Genomic DNA, 21377 nt, shown 5'->3' with positions numbered 1-21377 from the left:
GTAATCATCCGAGTTGTACTATAATGCACTATGGCATACTGGTAAGAGTATAATCTCTCTTGAGAAGCAAATGTTTTGACAGCTCCTACCCTACAAGCCATATATTCATTATGGAAATTCTGAGAACTGAACAAAGCCTTAATGCAATTTTCATATGTTAACTTCTCTAATAATTACAGTACAGTACTGTATGAAATCCAACTTGAAGAAATTACCACTGCACTAATTTTCTTGCATAACTCCAATTTTCTTGCATAACTCCAATCATATACTGTACTGTACCTCACACTCATTACTTAATATTCTGCTTGTCAAGTATGCTACCTATTATTACTACTGTACTAATATATCCTATTAATAAATACCCTGCAACCTAAATTTCAGTTATAAAATAGCTATACCCTACAACTCAGCTCCATTACTACTGACTGTTTATACTGTTAAATCTCACACAAAAGTATACCATTACATACAGTACTTCTACATCTTAGCATCTTACCAATACCTGTATACACTACCTCTATTTTATGACCATTAACTGACCAACCTAATACTCAGCTCAGTGGCCTCTACCTGTGTGCTTACTAATGACTAACTACATCCACGTAGATAGGGGCAGACTGCTTAGTGCTTAGGCTGATCATCTTCAGGAGTTCGTTTGGCTGTGACCTTTGTTCTCCTTCTTCCCTCTGTGCCACCCCATCCTGCTGAAACATCAAAATGGGGAAGTTCAAGAGAGAGGGAGACAGAGGGAGGAGGATGAACAATGTGGATAGTAATGTACAACCATAACAATATACTGTATTTCTAACAGAACAGTTAATGAGATTATGATCGTCATCATTCATCATCCAATCCTACATTGCCCCATGAGGAGTGTAGAAGCAAGTTGGTCCTGACATTTAAGATGAGAGTGACCAGCCTCACTCATCCCCGAGTGGCAGTACGTGAGCAATAAACCCCAACCACCCCATGGATATAAACCTTCACCAGCTAAATTCGACTGGAGCTCCATAACTACCCACTAAACCACCAGACGCCAATATTTGGTTATATGGTTACCACCCACTGTAGTAAATGGTTTCCTGTTGTACAGGAAACCATTTGGCTTGTCACTCAGTGTAGAGTCACCTACAGGCAGAAGGAAGAGGAAAGAATGAAGGAAAGAAAGACAGAAGAGGGAGTGTAAAGTCACCTCTAGGCAAAAGGACGAGGAAAGAATGAAAGAAAAAAAGACAGAAGAGGATGGAAGGAAAGTAGGATAAATGTATAAAATAAGTGATCAAGACTCTATAGGCAAACTTTGAAAATGAAAAATGAAAGGTTTTTATGTCACTATTTTTTTCATTTTTAATCAAGGGAGGCTGTAGTGGAATCTGAAACGATGAGACCTGAAAGGACATAGTTTTCTATTACTGATAATAAAAGGGAAGTTGAAGCTGGCAGGACTGACACAAAAATTGCAATACTCAACACTTATGAAAAGACAGTACTTTAAACCAAGGGTTTTCAAACTGGTAAAATCAAGGCTGACTGCAAAATGAACAAGTGATTTTGAACTACTGTATGTATAACAACATAAATTACACTTACTGCTGTGGAGAATGTATGTATGAGTGGCAGAATACCCTGATTAATACTGGAGTATACAGTATAGAAGGTGGTTAGTCACCAACAATGCTAGTGGGTACAATTATTAGAATGATGTATATCTGCATGCTTCGTAACAAGCCACACTATAACCAAGCACATGAAGGGAGCTCAGACATAAGTGTGGCTCAATAAGTCCAAGCTACAGTTCTTAAACTGTTACGAGTCTAATTACACACTGTAGGTGTGTTGCCTGCTTCACATCTACCTGATGCCAGTAACACAAAAACAGCCATAAAACTTCTTTAACTGCCCTTTGATGAGACTCATTATAGAAGTCCGTGTAGCTGAGGGAGTGCCCCTTACCCCATTAGTATGATGACACCTTCTTATTTTATTCATACCACTACCAGAAGATATCATATATGTTGAAAGAGACCTCTCACAATGTGGGGGTTATAAAAAATACCCAGATACCCCTTTCATACAATGACACCTATATTATTTTTTCTTATTACTGCTATTCTATATTAATCAACTTTGGACAGCACTCTTGATCTGAAAGAGATATAAAGGGCATGACACGTGTTTAATGAGTTCCAAGACACACAGATGAGAACATGAGGATGCAATACAATGTCAGTATCATTTGATGTAATGGATACGAAAATCATGCATTTTTGCACAGTTTGCTGCCTTGACTTCCTTCAGTCATCAGAATTATTATTCTACATACAGAACTTTTTTATAACATCATTCCTAGACTACAAGTTTCATCCAGCAAGTGGCTGGTGGGCTTTACATGAATGAAAGAGTGACATAGAAAAACTGGGGACCAAATGGGTGACATAGAAAAACTGGGCACCAAATGGGTGGTTACATTAAAACTTAATTTCTGGTTATATTTGTGTGTTACAAAAATGGATAATGACATGAAAGGTGAAACTGAAGTCATACACTCCTGAGCGATAGGATGAGGAACAGAAGTATCAAAGTGTGGAGACATGTGAGGGCAAAGCAGCACTATAGACAATTCTGTCACAGTCATGCTCTCTTAAGAAATTTCCAGAGGAAGCAAATGGCTGAGAAATTATAATGATTATGATGACAAAGAATTATATAAAACATTCAAATCTTAAAATATCTTTCTGGAGTAACCACGAGAGTAAAAATGGAATAGCATAATGCTGGAAAACTGAAATAAAAGTATACAGGTATTACAAAAACTGCGATCACTACCTGCCACATGACTAACTTGGGGTAGGGAGAGAGAGAGAGAGAGAGAGAGAGAAATATAGTTTCTCACCTGACTAATTTTCATCAGATATTTGTGAAAAATCTATGGAAGCAGCTTCAGCTTTTAAATCATTCATGTTCAAATTACACTGATGTCATCATGTATGCTGACAATCAAATATGTTTTCTTAGTAATGGCTTGACAATAACAAGAGCACATTGGCCTTTCAGGTGCTGAAGATGCAACTGCCAGTTTCAGTGTCCACTCAGTGACAACTGTAGAATACTGAATCACTCTGCCTATTTATCTATCATTCATTCCTTTACTCCCCATCAGGAGTACACAAATTCGGGAGTTACTACTTAGTCAAGATATTTTGGGCAAGAGTGAGTAGTTCTTTGTCTGCAAGTACAGGGAGCCCTCATCATAATGGACTAATTGGAGGTAAAGGCAGACAGTCTATTGGACAGTTTGTTATATAATGGCTGACTATGTGTGTGACGATGACAGAATGAGAGGGTATGTAATGGATGCAAGAGCATACAGGGGAAGGGGGAGTGAACTTTCTGACCACCATCGGGTGGTGGTGAAAGCAAAGGCACAAGTGCAATAGAGAAACAGAAGGAAAGAAGGACAGGAGGAAGTAGTCCATACAAGGAAGGTAGAAGGCTCCAAGGGGATGGAAAAAAGGCAGACTATGTGAGAAATGGAGGAGCGATTGGGTAAATGTGATTTGGAGCAGATAGGGGAAGTGGAAGGTGTGTGCAAGATATCCACAGAAGAAATCTGTGAAGAATGTGAGGAGGTGTGAGGGATGAAGAGAAGATGAAACGGGGTGCAAGCAACAGCATGGTGAAATGAAGAGGTGAGACAAGCTGTGGTACAAAAGAAGAAAGCATATGGTGAGTGGATGGAAGGCAGAGGCACAAGGAAAGTTGAGAGACTGAAGAGGAAGTTATATGTAGAGGGGAAGAGAGAGGTGCAAAGATTAGTAAGAGTGAGAAGAGGGTGGATGAGGAATTTGAATGTAAAGTGGAGAGAATGTAAGAAAATGTTCTGGAAGGAAGTAAAGAGAGTTAGACAGGGTGATAAAGAAGTCAGTAGGGGAGTGAAAGATAAATATTGTAGACTGACAGTTGAGAAGGTACAAAAAGTAAGCAGATGGAGAGAACACTTTCAAGAACTGTTAAACACAGAGAATGAAAGTAATGCAAGTATAAGTGGCTAGGGAATTGCTGGGAGAAGGAAAGAGGGGAGAAGCGAAGAGATCAGTAGGACGGAAGTAGTGGAAGCACTGAAGAAAGTCAAAATGGGGAAAGCCCCAAGAATTGATGGAGTGTGTGGTGAAATGCTGAAGCATGAGGGAGAGATTGAAGAAGAATGAATATGGAAGATGCGTTGACTGACCTGCAAGCAAGGCAGGGTCCTGGAGGACTGGAAGTCAGGTATACGAGTAATTATTCCCCTGTACAAAGGAAAATGGGAAAATGAAGTGTGTGGTAATGATAAGGGCATTTATCTTAGTGAAATAGGAAAAGTATATGGTAGGATACTTATTGACAGTGTTAGAGAAATAACAGAGGAATTAGTTGAAGAAGAACAGGGAGGTTTTAGGAAGGGAAGAGGTTGTGTGGATCAGGTATTAATCCTTAGGCCCTATGTGGAAAAGGTTCTAGAGAAGGAAAAGAAGTTGTAAGCTACCTCCATGGATTTGAGAAAGCATATGACAGAGTGGATAGAGAAGGAAAGTGGAAAATATTAATAACATATGGAGTAAATGGGAAGTTGCTGAATGCCGTGAAGACTATGTATGAGGGTGTCAAGCCTGCAGTGCGAGCCGATAGTGAACTGAGTAAATTTTTCTATCTGGATGTTGGATTGAAAAAGGGATGTGTCATATCTCCATGGTTGTTCAGTCTGTATATGGATGGGGTTATGAATGAGATACAAGGTAGGTCAGTAGATGTTGGACCGGCCCTAATGAGAGAGGGCAGGGTTTGGAAACTTCCAGTACTGTTGTTTGCAGATGATACTGTATTGTAAAGTGAAGATGAAGGGGAATTGCAAGGCTTAGTGAATGAGGTTAAGGAAGTGTGTAAGAAACGGAATGTAGGGAAGAGTAAAGTTATAGTCTTTGAGAGGAATGAAGTCTCTGAATGTACAGTGAGGTTGGATGATGCAGAAATAGAAAATGTGAGCATTTAAGTACTTGGGTAGTGTGTTGGGTAAGGATGGAAGTTTGGAGGATGAAGTGCTTGAAAGAGTACAACATGGAAGAAAGGTTGCTGGTTCTTTGAAAGCAGTGATAAAAAATGGGAAAGTGAGCATGGAAGTGAAAAAGTTCTATCTATCTATCTATTGCCAGATGCCATAATCCCGTAAGGGGTGGCCATTTGACTTTGAGTTAGTTGTTTTACGGGCCGGGGCACTAACCCTCCACCAACCCACTTGTTGACACGGAGGGAGCACGTATGGTTTGGTTATATGGTTATCACCCAGCGTTGTAAATGGTTTCCTGGCTTACAGGAAACCATTTGGCTTGTCACTCAATGTAAAGCCACCTGTAAAGGAAAGAAAAGCAATAAGAAGTGACAGGAAAGATGGGAGAAATAGGAAGAGAGGAGGACAAGCACAGAAAAAGAATGATAAAGGCTAAGGAAGGAGTAGGCAGCACTACATCAAGTGAGTGGATGATGGTCGCCACCACCTACCACAAAAAAAAAATGTTGCTGCATGATAATATTGTGATACCAACTTGAATGTATGGAAGTGAAGCTTGAACCTTGTTGCAAGGACACAAGTCAAGATTGAGAGCAGTGAAAATAAGTTATTTGAAAGGAGCATACGGAGTTACATGGACAGACAGACTTACAAATGAGGAAGTAAAAGAGTGTTCTAGAGTGGATGTGGATGTGACAGAAAGCATTAGGAGAAATACATTAAGATGGTTTGGCCATGTGGAGAGGATGGACAGCCAAAGGCTAACAGGGAGAGTGTATGTATGTGAGGTGGGGGGGGGGGGAGGCTAAGGATGAGATGGAGGGATGGAGTGGAGAGGTATATGAGGGAGGGGAATGTGAGCTGGGAAGAGGGCAATGAAATGGCTGGGGGAAAGTGCGACATGGAGGCAGTTTGTTTGTGGCCACCCTTTGCAGGATTGAGACACCTGGCAACAGATTGACAGATTGTTTTATAAGACATCTGACAAGGATCCACTATACTGGAACTTGGGTCAGTATATATGGAAAATGTTCTGGTAGGTACCCCACGTAGGACAAGTTATAAGACATCAATATATCAATATTGTATGGGTTTGGCCAGTGTTCCTTGATGTACAATACAGTAGATTAATAAATAATAAAGAACTAATATTGGCCATCATTTCAACAGAGAGGGGAAAAAAAAAAATATTGAGCCTGGATTTGGTGTTAGGTAAATTTGTCTTGTATGTTGCTGGACACGCTCCCTATGCCAGACCCTGGTTCAGCATTAAACAAACTTGACCGGCAGGACCAAGGGGTCCATTACATCCGAAGTCTGGCATAAATGAGTCCATTAAAGCAAGGTCTCATTAAGGGTCACATTCAGCTGCATTCACTATATCAAACTGTGCTAATACATGTCAGTTTTATACTTTAATTTGGCCTGTGTAAATGCTGTGACGTGGTTCGAAATCTGAGGGTGTGGAACTGATTCGTAAAGATGACTCCACACTGTACCAAAATTTATCACTGGTAAGTGTTAGGTATCTTATAATTATCAAATGAACATCAGTAGTTACCACTGTCTGCAATGAACATCACTCATACACCAACTACATTTTTTGTACCAACTACATTTTTTGTACCATTTTGTATGTCATAAACTTGTACATACCATTATACCATCTTTTGCGGCATACAAGACGCTGCACTGTGTAAGATGCCCTAATTTTGGAAGAGCAAGTCTAAGGAAAAATTTTGTTGACTTCTAACCAACACCCACTACAACCTTAGCATGGTATAATAACATTCACACAAATGCACACTCATTTTTCAATATTTACATTCAACACTATTTATCAGTCTAGTTTCATTACTGATGAATGTAAGAACTAAAATATTGATAATCTGTATCACAGTCATATATTTAAACACTACAAATTACTTCTGTCCATCCTTCACCTTTTTTACTGAGTTTGAACCAGGTGAGGTTGTATTTACACTTGAGGAAAGTTTTGTCTTATACACCTGCCTGCCAATTTGAAACCTTAAGTGTGAAATAATCACTAGCGAAGAAGTAACCAGACACTCAAATGTCTGGTAGCACTGTGTGGGAGGGAAGAAGTTATGAGGGGAGGAGTGTTGGGGGAGATGATGGTTCCTACCCCTCCCCCTTCCATCTGCACCCCTCTCACACAGTTACCAGAGAGATGAGTGTTAGCTACTGCTTTGCTACCACTTGTCTTTGATTTGCTATTTCGAAGCGGCAAGCTAGTGTTTAATGTGGAACATTCCTTAAGTGTACATACTCACCTCTCAGTATCTCTATTAAACGCTATTCATCATCATCATCATCATCATCAGGACCTCCTTTCCTACCCTACGGTAGGGTGAGGAGTAGCAATATCCAGACGGCCAAGTTTGCCCAATTTAATGGGCCACGCTTCCATTCACTCATCATTCAAGCTTTTTCATCTCTATTATATAAGAGTGAAAAAACTGCAAGTCATACATACATATACCGTGAATTGCTTCAGTCTTCCCTTCTTTGTTGAGCTTAACTCAGCTGGGTTTGTCCTCAAGTCACTTGATTGCATGTAAAGTATCAGCATAATTCATAAGGGGCATATAAAAAATAAACAATTAAATAAAGGCCAATAAAAAGTTACATCCACTTGTTCATTCTAAAAATCCATGCTTGCATTGAGGACTGCACTGTCAGTATGTAAAGAGTTGGGTTTGTCCTCAAGTCACTTGATTGCATGTAAAGTATCAGCGTGATTCATGCAATGAGAATATAAAATGGCACGCGCACACACACACACACACACACACACAAAGACCAACAGAAAGTTACAAACACTTTTTCATTTTAAAAATCCTTGCTTGCATTGAGGAACTTTAGTTATGTTCACCAGCAAACATGTTATGTTCATCAGCAGACACCAGGTGACAGCACTGTTATTATGTTAACACAAGAGCTGTTGTTGTCCTTAAAATTTTTCCTAGTCTTCTGAGTAAACATTCAACTGCATCTTATTTTTCACAATTTATCAACAGTTTGTGTTTGACTAAATATTTCCTTCACTGCATAATCTACCAATGATAGGGAGTTTATGGGATAACTACCTGTACATGTGGCTGTTTTAAACAGAGACAGAGCAAACTCCAGTCTAACCTCATGACATTCACCTTTGAAGATTCAAAAGGACTTTTCAGTTTTTGGGGGGGATGGGAGGGGAGGGGAATGCACCTTCTCTGTAATAAAAAATGGTACTTGATTTACCCGTGAAAAATTCTGAACTTATCTCTTGGAAACAGAGTTATCTGAAAAGCATAAAAGAAGGGAGAGAACTGCCCATTGCAACTCCACTGAATGGTTTCTCTGACTTAGTGGCTGTTCCATATGAATTTATATTACCAATACTATTACAATAAATACAAAATAAATAAATAATCTAATACAGTACTGTACTACTAAGACAGAAAATCCAAATAAGGACATACAAAAAACACATTTAAAAGCAAAAGTAAAGAAAACTAACATAACTAATAAAAAAATAATGACTATCTCTTAAATGTACTTAATATCAAAAGCCGGCAACAATGAACAGGTAACATTTGTAGTAATACTATATTGGCACGATGGATGCTTAATTTCGTAAAGAAAATACAATAAACAAAAAACTTTAATCAGACAATTAATAACAAGATAAACTTGGATCATGAACTGCATGAGGATATACAGTAATACTACATCACATACATGAACAGAGAATGATTAATGCTTGCAAAAGTAAATCCAGAAATAAAAGCAGCACCGTTACATGCATTTAACATAAAAAAAATAAACCTGTGTGCACTGTATATTGGCCCTAGGAACTTTGTGGTTTGTGCATAGGGAATATGGCAAGATTTTTCATAATTACATGTCAACTTCCGTTTTTCCATAAGAACTGCTCTGCTTAAATGGTTCTTGTTCTGAAAAATCACTTCCAAAAAAACTAATAATACCCTTTAAGTTAGGTAAACCTTGGCACATCAAAACACAGTAAATGAGTTCCACCAATGGCAACATTTTTTTTTTTTTTTTTTAATATATAATCACTGACATGGTATGCTGGAAATGAAAAACAAAGTCAAAAACCCATTTTTGTCACTTTTTAAGCTGTGGAGGCACCTTAGAAGAGAGGGTATGGCTGTCACACACTCATCACACACCAGTGCACATGGTAAAGGATACATCTTGAAGTAGCACTAACCAAACAGAGGTGCTGTAACTCCATTATTTTATCTATAGCACGATGCCATCTTCTTGTAAAGAGTGGACACAAAACAAATCACCTCAATGTCTCCTATCCTTGGTCATTTAGTTGCCCTCCCTCCAACTCACACCCCTCTCTTATTTATATATGTCTGCACTCCATCCCTCCATCTTGCCCTCCATCACTCTCACATAAACTCTTCTAGTCAGCCTATCATTCTCTGTCTCCTCCTCCATCATTCTCACACAATCTCTTTTTGTCAACCTATCATCCTCCATCCTCACTACATGGCTCAGCCATTTCAGAATTTTTCTCTTAATGTTTTCTATCACATCCACATCAACACCACGATGCTCCTTCATTTCCTTATGCTTGTCTGTCCTTCCACATAATCCCATATACTCCTTTAAAATAACTCATTCCCACTGCTCTCACTCTTGGCTTGTGTCCTTCCAACAGTCAAAGATTCATATATTAGCATGGGGTCACAATACTGTCATGAAGCAACTTTTGTTTTTCCATACTCACCTCTCTATTCCTTTACTGCTTTCAATGAACCACCAACCTTTCTTCCCTGCTGTACCCTTTCACACACTTCACCCTCTAAGCTTCCATCCTTATTCATCACACAACCTAAATACCTGAATGCACTCATTTTCTACATTTACTGACCATCCAGCCTCACTGTGCTTTCCATGACTTAATTTTTCTCAAAGATCCTAACTTTACTCTTAGCAACATTCATTTTTAGATTTCATAATTTTACAAACACTTCCAAAACCATCTGCTAAGCCTTGTAACTCCCTTTTATCTTAACATTATCATCACTAAACAATAGTACAGACAGCTTCCAAACCCACAATGGACATTCCAAAATCCATTGCCATACCAAAAGTGTCTTTTATAACTTCATCCATTGTAATTCTAAAAATATTGGTTGAAATACTCTGCAAGTTTCCAAAATTAAGACAAGCCAGTGTCAAACCCTTTCTGACATGTTGGTGCCAGCTTCAAGCTCTTTCTTCACGCCACTCAAATCTTCAATGCATCGTTTCATACCATGCTTCACATGGATGAGCAAAGGAGCGAGGAGGCTGTGACTACATCGATGGGACACCAGGTAAGATGCCTCCATGACCTTCTAATGGAAAAATAAACGTTTTTTGTTTTTTCTGAAACAATTTTTCACTCATGCTAAGAATGCTACGGTACCTTAAGAGATACACACCAACAAAAGAGGATGAAGCTCATATGTATCCTTATATTTCTCTTTAAACAACTGTAGATGCCTAGATGGGCACTTTCAGCCCTGGATTGGGTCTTTGTGTGCAAAGACTCATCTCTCCCTTACCCTTTTTTAGTCACTAAGTTCAAGAACCAGGTCTAGTAATATGCCAGTTGAAGGCAACCAACAATCACTCACTGGATGTAGTGCTGCCTACTTCTTCCTTCACTTTTATCACTCTTTTTCTGTGTCTGCCCTCTCTCTTCCTATTTCTCCCATCTTTCCTGTCACTTTTTATTGCTCTTTTCCTTTTCAGGTGGCTTTACTTTGAGTGACATGTCATATGGTTTCATGTAAGCCAGGAAACCATTTACAGTGCTGGGCGGTAACCATATAACCAACCCATACATGTTTTCTATGTGCCAGCAAGTGGGTTGGTGGAGGGTTAGTGTCCCTCCCTGTATGACAACTTAAACAGTCACCTCTTATGAGATTATGGCATCTGGCTACTGATACAGAAAATAAGCTGGGTTTGCTATAAAGATGTACTGATAAAGCAAGACAGCAATCAGAAGGAGGGGGGAGGGAGAAGGAAGAGGAATGTTCAAATGATATTTTGAATTGAACATGAAACAAGGTAGGCCCACAATCATGGATCCTGTCCATACCATGTGTTTCTCTACCCTCACTCTTGTATGTATACAAAAAGTTACAATGAAGGTTTAAACCCTTTTCACAACTGACACATGGACGTTTCTAGGGTCAAGAGCCTAAGCATGCTAGGGCCTTTGGTAGTTAGTCATGCTCTGCAGCGACTCCCAGTAAAATTTCATCCCTCGCCCTGTAGTGATATGTAGCTTGACTGGACAACTGGAAACCTGTCCTGTCCATCCTACCTGCTGCAGTGCAAAGGGACATTAGGCAAGTGATTATCCATTTTGCTTTCTTTCCCCCATGCTGAAGCAAATTTGAGAGCCATTTTGTCCTTGAAACAGACATCTGCTCATGGACAGAACTCCCAGATAGGCTGTTCTACCCAAGAGCTTCCCCACCCCCTCCTCAAAGTTCCAAATGGGTTAGATGGAAGGAGTGGGAGGGGGAGGAGCATCCAAGGCCACAATCCACCACAGACAAGTTGGTTCTCAGATGTGCCACTTCTGTCTTCCTGTCATGATAATAAACTCTACTTTGGTGGTGTATGATACTGATGCAGTGAGTCTTCCCTGAGGAATGGAGAAGTCTATAAGACAATGTTATCTTAAACAAATTTCTCATTTCTGCTTCCAGTGGGGACTCAGTCCTGAGTCCCTTCCTCTCTGAGTTCGATACCCTACCTAATGAGATGCAAGAATCCCTTCTTGCAGACCTTTCTCCTAAAGTCCCGTCCAGACGATCGAGCAATGCCCGCGGGCACAAGCGAGCAGTTTGCCTGTTGACGGGCTCACCGCTTGTGCCCGCGGGCACAAGCGGTGAGCCCGTCAACAGGCAAACTGCTCGCTTGTGCCCGCGGGCATTGCTCGATCGTCTGGACGGGCCTTAAGACTACTATACAGCTCACTTCTCTGGGTGGGGAATATCCCTGCATTCTCTCCCTCCCTAAAACATTTTGATGCTGTCACAGTTTTTTCCTATGCATTCTTTTTATTTCCTTTTTTCAATGACAGGTCACTTCCAGTCATCTATGAGAATTTAACCAAACTATGCTTTGCTACTCCCTGTTCCTGTAACTGACACTATTTTCTGTTAGTCTGCTACAAAGGGGCCTTTCTGTTTTCCTTTTACCAGGCAAGCTTTCACACTATTCTGTAATCATGTATGTTCTTGCTTGACTCTGTATTATGGTTTCATGAGCTGGAAAGGTAAAAATTTTTTGGCTCAACTATTTCCCCTTTCATTCCAGCTAACCTCCACACAAAAAGTGGCCTTCTGAGACTTTTCATTTTCAAGTTATTAACCTGTTAACTGTAGTGTGCCACCATGGCTGTTCCAAGGTGCACTGTGATGATAAAGAAAATATAGCCATGCTCTTCGCACACACATACTGCACCAAGCTCTCTTCAGTATTATACCCATAAAACTGTTCTCTGGAAAAAATTATATATATACAGTATGTGAATTCTTTGTGATCCAAAATTACTATGCTTCAAACTACTGTAGCAGCTAAACTATGGCATATATTGACCTGAAAATTGGTATACACATACTTCACCACATCCTCTATCAATCGAAAAGACAAAAAATATCTATCTATCTACTGCCAGACGCCTTAATCCCATACAGGGTAGCCACAAACAAATCGTCTCCACAACGCCATGTCCCCCGCCATTTCACTGCTCTGTTCCCAGCTCACACCCCTCTCCCTCATTTACCACTCTACTCCATCCCTCCATCTCATTCTTGGCCTCCCCCTCCCTCTCTCCACCTCCACCTTACTCACATACACTCCTTGTCAGTCTCTCACTCTCCATCCTCTCCACGTGGCCAAACCACCTCAATGTGTTCCTCCTAATGCTTACTATCACATCCACATCCACACCACAATGCTCCTTCACATCCTCATTTGTCAGTCTGTCTCTCCATGTGACTCCACATATTCCTCTCAAATAACTCATTTCCACTGCTCTCACTCATGATTTGTGTCCCTCCAACTAAGTCCAAGCTTCACTCATACATTAGAGTTGGTATCACAATACTGTCATGTAGTAATTTTTCATTTCCATGCTCCCTTCCCTGTTTCTTATCACTGCTTTCAAAAGATATACACAGTATACTGTACATATATTTTTTTCCTGTGCATGGAGTGCACTCTGGATTTCCAGTCTACTGCACTTTGTGGGTTAATCCTACCTTGATCTGACAGGCAGTTTGGCAAAATTCTCTTGCTTTTCCCTTTTAACATTTTTAATAAAGGTTTTGTGTAGCCCACTACCTTTTTCTTCAATGAAAGAAAGTGGAGACACCTTACCTGGTATCTTGCCCAAGGAGTCCCATTCCCAATTCTCTTTCTCAGAGTTCATCACTCTCCTACACACGAACACATTAGGTTTTATTGAACAATAAACCAGGTTGTCACAGGCAATTCAAGGTATGTAGATAGATATAGGTCCAAACTGGCCTTCTTCCATTCCCACAAATGATCAATGATTTTGTTGCTTTAAAAATATTTTACAAGCAGAGTGAAGTTACTGCATGCCAACACCTCAACATTCAGTTCTGTCATGATAAAGCTCTCACATTCAATGCACTTGTGTGTGGCAATGGGTGTGGAGACTTTGGCCTTCCTTAAGGTGCCTCCTAAAAAAAAAAAAAAAAAAAAAAAAAAAAAAAAAAGGGGGGGGGGGGGGGACCTGTGGCTACACAAAAAACAATTTATTCTCCACTATTCCATTACTACATTTGCATGACTGCTGACAGGACAGGTCATCACATACAAAACTGCCCAGCACAAACAATATAACACATTAACATAAACTGCAAGTGCTTACAATGCAATGAAATGACACCGGTATCCATACTAGTTTTCTCAGTGGGGGGGGGGGAGGAAGAGGAAAAAAAAAAATCATCGTCATCCGGACCTCTTTTCCCACCCTAGGGAAGGGTGAGGTGCAGCAACGTCTAGACAGCCTGATAATACCCAATCCAATGGGCCATGCTTTCATTCATTCATCATTCAAGTCCCCGGAATCCTGGCTCTATCTGATACGCCAAAAACTTCTACCACGTTCTGTAGCTTCACCATATGCACTTCATCATACAAAAGGTTATAAACTGTGAATATACATAAATGATTAAGAAAAATGTAACAACACACTAAGTTCTAATAAAAAAAATAATCAATGGATATGAAGATAGTTTACCACAATAAAGAAATAAAACAGCTTACCACAAAAAATTCATAAAATGGCAATACAGTATTAACTATTTTTATAAGTACAATATTCATCACAAAACCCCAATGTTGACTGTTATGATTAAACACAACATTCACATCCAGCATTCTCTAATACAAATTAAGCAACACTTGCATTTCCACTATCTCAATCTACAGTACAGTACTGTATTCATATTGCAATTGCATTTTTTGGTTATTTATACTCTCAACAAGCTGACTTACTGAAATACAAATGCTATCTGTAAACACAAACAAACCCACACACACACAAAAGTAATGCTAATAAGTAGGATCTGTACATTCAAAACAAAGCTTTAAAAGAATATACAGCATACCAGTGTTAAATTCTGTTTCATTCTGTAGTATCTAATATGAACACACACACACAAATAAAATACAATTCATGAATATTTCAGCTGCAATAATACAGATACTCCGAGGTAGCTAACATGAATATAGCAGCACAGGATCATTATTATAAACACAGCTCATGTCCTTGCAAGTACTGTACTCTCTATTTTAACTGTAGTACAGTAATGGCAATTTTCACACCAAGTACTGTACAATATTCATTATGACTAGTGCCATACCATTTTATACAGTTATGCAAAATGTTTATCAGTCAAAGGGATAAGCAAGCAATATTGTGGCTAATACTTATACAGTAATATTAATCTCATCTGAGTGATGTGTTTTCTCCATCTAGCTCATTACTCTTATTCAAAAAGCATTCCTGACTGATGGAGAAATAATAAAAAAATTACCTTTCAATGGCAATGGAGCATACTGTACATGATTTCTGGTAAAACTGTGCATAAATCATTTGTAATGTTCAAAAGGAAATGATGAGAGGTAAACTTTGAATCATGGTCATTCAAGGGAAAGGGTATATTTTGGCTATCACTCTCCCCTCAACGAAGTCTGGTGTTACAGTGGATCTCTTACAGACTAATACAGGCATAGAAAGCTATAAAAGCTGCACCAACTTTTGTCATCTCATTAAAACCACTGTCCAAATTTTGTCATGGTATCTTCTCCCATTTGCTTACAATCTTTCATTCTTCAACCACGTAGGTACATTCTTTTAAAAGGGCTTCAACATGCTTGTATATGTCTGCCTTGGTCACTCAGTGAAGACTCCTCATATTGGTTGATCTCTAACAGCCTTTCTACTCCACAACTGGAATAAGTAAAAGGTAGAGATGGATCATAGGCCCCACCTGCACAGCCCCAAGCCCAGACAGGGGAAACAGGGACAGCCACAGCCCTATCCTGGCCCAAAGCTGTGTTGAAGGAGCCCACCCCATGCCTCCCTTCACATCCACCACTAGGTAGCAGGGGGTAAAGTTTCCTGGCTGCATGCCCTTGTTGACATCAACCAGTGTCATAGCAGGGTACGATGTGTGGTGTGTAAAGTGAATGAAGTGTAGCATACAACTGGCAGGCAGAGAAACAGGTCTGGGAGAGTGTGCTGCCCTACTGTCTTGGGGACATTCTGAAAAAAGTCTGCAAATGGGGATGGTCAGGAGCTAGTCCTGTGTACTTGTGAAATGGGAGCTCCAGCTCTTCCATCACCAGCCTTCCCATCCTCCATGGGAGTACCACGCTGATTGACTGGAGTTACAGCCTACTCCCAGTCATATTAATATTCATACCATTCTCTCCAAAATTATTTTTCATGTGTCCAAACCACCTCAACCTATACTGACACAAAACCAACACTAATGTTTTCTATACTTAGCCCATCTTCCAACTCTGCACTGAGTAACCAATCCCTCAGTGACACAATACACATCCACCTAACCATAACCATTATACTGAATTCAAATCTGTGTTTATTCCCCATCTTGATTGCCCATATTTCACTATTATACAGTGCCATACTCATGCAAGCTTTGTACAGCTTATCGTTTGAGTTCATGGACAGCCCTCTAAATTAAAGGAATCTGCAGTTTCCTTAACTTCTACCAATCACTTCCTATTCTTGTAGTGATAGCTGTCTTGATGTTACCATAAGCAATAGTCATATCTTTGAAACAGTACAGCTCATGAAGACACCCAAGTGATATATACCCTACAATCTGGTTTATCCCTACTGGCTTCCATTCATCACTGCCTATTTAATGAAATTTCAAGGCAAATTTATATTAATATGTGCCACTATGCATATTAGCCTTCTGCATATAGGCGGTTTCTCAAGGCAGATTAAATGTGTCAAGTAACAACCACAATAAAAAGCTTGCAGTACCTAACCAAAAACTTAGGTTCTTTTAATCAACATCTCTGACATCCAGTACGTAAGTTGAAACCTTACCATTCATCGCCTGTACTGTAAACAATTTTGCATGTTCTAAAATCAATGAAAAGAAGATGGGAAATTAGATTTCCTTCCATCATTCATGAAGGGATGGTGATAATGACAAATTATAAGCTGGTCTGTTCAAACTGGTCTACAGCAAGACAAGCTCTTTCCATGGAGGGAGGAGGAAAATTTTAATTAACCTTTTTTCATGACAGACAGGCACCAATTATGAAAACATGCCCATAAGGAAAGGAGCATGTAAAATTTATCCATCCATCCATCCATTATCCAATCCTATGTTGCCCCATAAGGAACGCAGGAACCCGAGGCTAGGCAAGTTGGTCTTGACATTTAAGATGAGAATGAAAGTAAAATTTAAATAAGATGAAACATTATTTTTGTATGCCAATCTGCATGTCACTGGTTCCACTGTCAGGGAGGTGCATCATCAGTTAACACCTCTACGCTCGGCTATTTATAGTGCTGCTGTTCTCTCACTACGGAAATTTTTCTGAAAATAGCCTGTTTTCAAACCTTAATATCTCGGAAACTATAGAATTTTGGAAAACAAATTAAAGACCACATTACTCATCAACTCTTCGTGAAAGTACCCCCAGGTCTGCAGGTCAATGAGTAATGGCATAATGAAGAGTAATTTCTGGCGTGAGAGGTAGACTGTATTCATGCGTTAGTGTACGGCTTCAATTTTGGCTTCGCTCTCAATGTGATAACTTCTCCATTACTAGATAAACTAGACACAGCGGTGCCCAAGGCCCGCCCTATGGCGCTTTCACCGAATCCTTTCCTAGCATCATTGGAAACAGGCCTGGCAGGGGAGGATGAGGTAAAAGTCCACGTGAGGCGGGAACAGAATCATACAGGACAGGCTAAGAAAAAAATTGTCTTACACCTGGCAAAGCCACAGAGACAACCAAGGTATGGATGGCTTGGCTAGCGGGAGTCTCTTTCCCTTGCTTTTGGTGATGAGATCAAATGGTGGCCACTTCAAAATGTGGTGTGAAAACAAGTACGGTTCTGACTGACACCTGGCACCACCCAGCCACCAATTTCTTGACAGTTCTTACCAACACCTGGTGGTTAGGGATTAAAAGAGGGCATAGATATTACTGGCAGCCACTTCAAATGTCCATCATCAGGTTTTGTACCTAGGCTCAAGGTTGCACAATCTGGAATTAAGTATGGAACCACTGAGCTGCTGCAATTCCATAACCTGTCTAGCAACAAACTCTCATCTCTTCTCTGTCCAACTCTCTAATGCAAAAGTTAACCGTTACTTCCAGTCTTTCATTCATGCAACAGGTCAACTCTGGAACTGTCTCCCTCTGTCTGTATTTTCTACTTCCTATGAACTCGTCTTTCAAACGCAGTGTGTCCAGGCATCTCGAAATGAATGGATCTTGATTTTGGCTCTCTTTTGTATTGTTTTTGTTTTTCTTCTTGGAAGAAACAGTTTCTGGACTTCTGGCCTTTGGTTCCTTCTTCTACGTAAAAAAAAAAAAAAAAAAAAAAAAAAAAAAAAAAAAAAAACTATCTATCTATCTATCTATCTATAGCCCGACGCCCTAATCCCGCAAAGGGTGGCCGCAGACAAAACGCCTCCAAGTCACTCTGTAACCCACCATTTGACTCCCCTCCCCCCAACTCACCCCCCCTCCCTCATATACCTCTCAACTCCATCCCTCCAACTCATCCTCGGTCTACCCCTCCCTCTCCCTCCCTCCACCTCACCTACATACACCCTCTTAGTCAGTCTTTCATTCTCCATTCTCTCCACATGTCCAAAAAAAACTGCTTCTAATAATATTAAGTGAAGTGCAGTAAGTCAGATAAAAGTGATGAACTGATAGATTAGTTTCAGGTAGATGTATTTTAAATCTTACAATGACAACATTCCGTTGGTATATCTGATGGTCATATTTCAGAAAGTTCATATGTTTTGTTTCAGTATCAGTTCTTTCATTTTTCTGTAACATTCAAGATTATCCCTTCTTTTCCCAAGAGCTGGCTCCACAACTTGAGTATCTGTATGTCAATGTTTTCCAGAGGCAAAAACAGTTATAATGGTGTTCTACTGTACACTAGATTAAAAGTTCTCTTAAATGTATCTTTGAAAGAACTGAAAGTACTATTTTAACTAAAGCCTTACTGTATTTTACATTAGTGGCAATCCCAAGTACAAATCATCTCCTACCACAGCATATTATCTTGTACTGTACAAATTACAGCTATTATACCTATACTTCATAGCATAACACAAAATACATTAAACTTGTTATAAAAATAGTATATTATATACAGCTTAATAACTATTCATTTGCTTAAGTACAGCCCAAACCATCAGGCTACATGTGTATTTGTAAATTTCTCCCCATACAAACAAGCTACCTCAACATTCTTACACAGCTAGTTACTTACAACACTACAGTACATACATAATTCTTACATTACTCTTTGTTTTTGCTTGCTAAATGCTGATGAGGTTGCAAAAAAAAAAAAAAAAAAAAAAAAAAAAAAAAAATGGTTTTGAGAGTGAGAGAGAGAGAGAGAGAAAGTGTGTGTGTGTGTGTGTGTGTGTGTGTGTGTGTGTGTGTGTGTGTGTTACTACAACTCATATCAACAGCATCTGCACTATGTAAACAAACCCACACAGTCACAAAATATCTACCTGTTAGTGAACAGTGACTAGTAGCCTACGTATGAACTACTGTACAGAGATTAGGTATATAAACAACTTAAAAGAGAAAAAATTCTAACAAAGTGCATGTGAAGAGATAACAGAGACCACCCTTCAAAGTGTTTTAACAGCAAATAGCACCAGATGATATTACTGTACTTCGACATGACAACTATAAACTAAATATGAATTCTCCTGTATCAATAGCCTATGCATTACAGTATATTCATAACTAATGAACACAAAACTCTGATTCCACTAACTTTACAATGTGTAAATCTACAAAAATGTAAAACTGCTAAAATTGGAAAGTGAAACATTTTAAACTACCATTTTATGAGGTTTAAGGGCCCCTACAGCACAACTATACATAAACTCAACCACCAGGATATGACCCAGGTTGACTGCTGGAGGGTGTATCACAAAATTTTTATCAAGGAGCCACTAACTGCAGTATGGATCACTAACCCGTACCGTGCAAGCGATGTAGATCTACGTCCCCCTCTAAAATATCAGTGACGCAGATCTAAGTCCTGCAACACTGAGAAGTCACTGCAAGCAACAGAAGTAAAATGGAAGATAGTAACATATCTCGCTAACTTCAGACATTTCTCTGCTACGCTTACAACACTGATTTAGGAGCACGGGAGGCAAGTGACAGTCTTCAAAGACTCACAGCCTCTCTGCTCTCTCAGTAACCTCAAAGATTTCAGAGGTCGAGTAGTACCAACCTGACTCAATTTAACCACCTTTCCGGCTTTGGTGATTACTTTTATTAATGCCAGGGATCTTATATTGATGTATTACGCCCATGGCCATGTGGAATGAGAGAGGTGTGAATGAGAAGAGCAAGAGGGTGGAAGTGGTGAACGTGCTCGAGAGTGCGAGACATGCCGGGATGGCATTCTGTGAAACAATGATGAAAGGGTGTGAAGTGGAAGAGTGGGAGGGTTTGAAATATGTAAGATCAGGCATGAATGGGCAAGGAAGATGCAAGGAAGGAGTTGCTGATGAAGATGTGGCAGAGTGGAATGACAGACTACAAATGTGTCAGCTCTAGGTGTATGTATGTCAAGTTCAAGTTTGAAAAGGTGAAAGTGGCAGTGACTGTAGCATATGCACCGTGTGAGGACAGGAGTGAGAGAGAGAAAGACAGATTTTGGGATGAGTTGGATGAAGCAGTGGGAGAAATGCCCAGGAGCTATAAAGTGATCGTAATGGGTGATATGAATGGAAGAGTAAGCACTGGTCCTGACGATAACACAATGGGTTGTAATGGAGTACCAGGAGAAAATGATAATGGGCAGCGACTGAAGGATGTGTGTCAGGAAAGGAGGTTGTGCATCTGTAACTTGTATTTCAAACACAAAGATGCACATAAATATACATGGTATAGAGAAGACAGGGATCGTGCTGAAAGAAGCCTGGCTTACGTGCTCAAAGAGAGGTTGATGATCCGAGGGCCATGAGAGGACGACGTGGAAGTCTGTCAGATCATACGATTGTGGTATGCAAGATCAAACTGAGAAGAGTGAGGTGGATCAAGAAAGAGAGGAGCAGTCAGGGAGAAAGACTGAAAGTTGAGAAGCTGAGGATCAAAGAAACAGCAGATAAATACAGGACCAAAGTAGAGGAGGGGTTCGAATCAGTGAATTGGAAAGAAATGGATCTGGACAGCCTGTGGAATGCATATAGGGATTGCTCTGTTAGGAATGCTATGCAGTGTGAGGTGCAGCAAGAGTAACAACAAAGAAGAAAGGTATGGCATGGTCGGATGAGGAGGTTAAGAGAGCGATAGAGGAAAAGAGAAAAAAGTGGTTACAGGACAGGGGTTCAGCTGAAATAAGAACTGAATACATTGAGAGCAAGAAGCACGTAAAGAGACTAGTGAAAAGGAAAAAGGAGGAGGTAAATGATCTAGGAAGAAAAATGAATGCAAAATACTCTGGAAATAGGAAGTTAATCTGAAA

General features: G+C 39.8%; 1 protein-coding gene across 1 annotated transcript in view; it reads right to left on the bottom strand.

The window, feature by feature from the left end:
• Nucleotides 1-345: 345 nt before the first annotated feature.
• Nucleotides 346-21377, bottom strand: part of LOC145412069 (heparan sulfate 2-O-sulfotransferase 1-like) — an 87803-nt gene continuing 66771 nt past the window's right edge. The window contains exon 11 of the mRNA XM_080281987.1: nucleotides 346-707. Coding sequence (XP_080138113.1) covers nucleotides 625-707 — 83 coding nt within the window. The 3' untranslated portion in view covers nucleotides 346-624. The remainder of the gene's footprint in view (nucleotides 708-21377) is intronic.

The sequence above is a fragment of the Coenobita brevimanus genome, chromosome 92 (genome assembly GCF_032717465.1).
Source record: "Coenobita brevimanus isolate Jiangsu-jjx chromosome 92, ASM3271746v2, whole genome shotgun sequence".
In the NCBI taxonomy this organism is placed as follows: domain Eukaryota; kingdom Metazoa; phylum Arthropoda; class Malacostraca; order Decapoda; family Coenobitidae; genus Coenobita; species Coenobita brevimanus.
The sequence above is the reverse complement of the archived record's forward strand: the minus strand, read 5'-3'. Positions and strand labels throughout refer to the sequence as shown.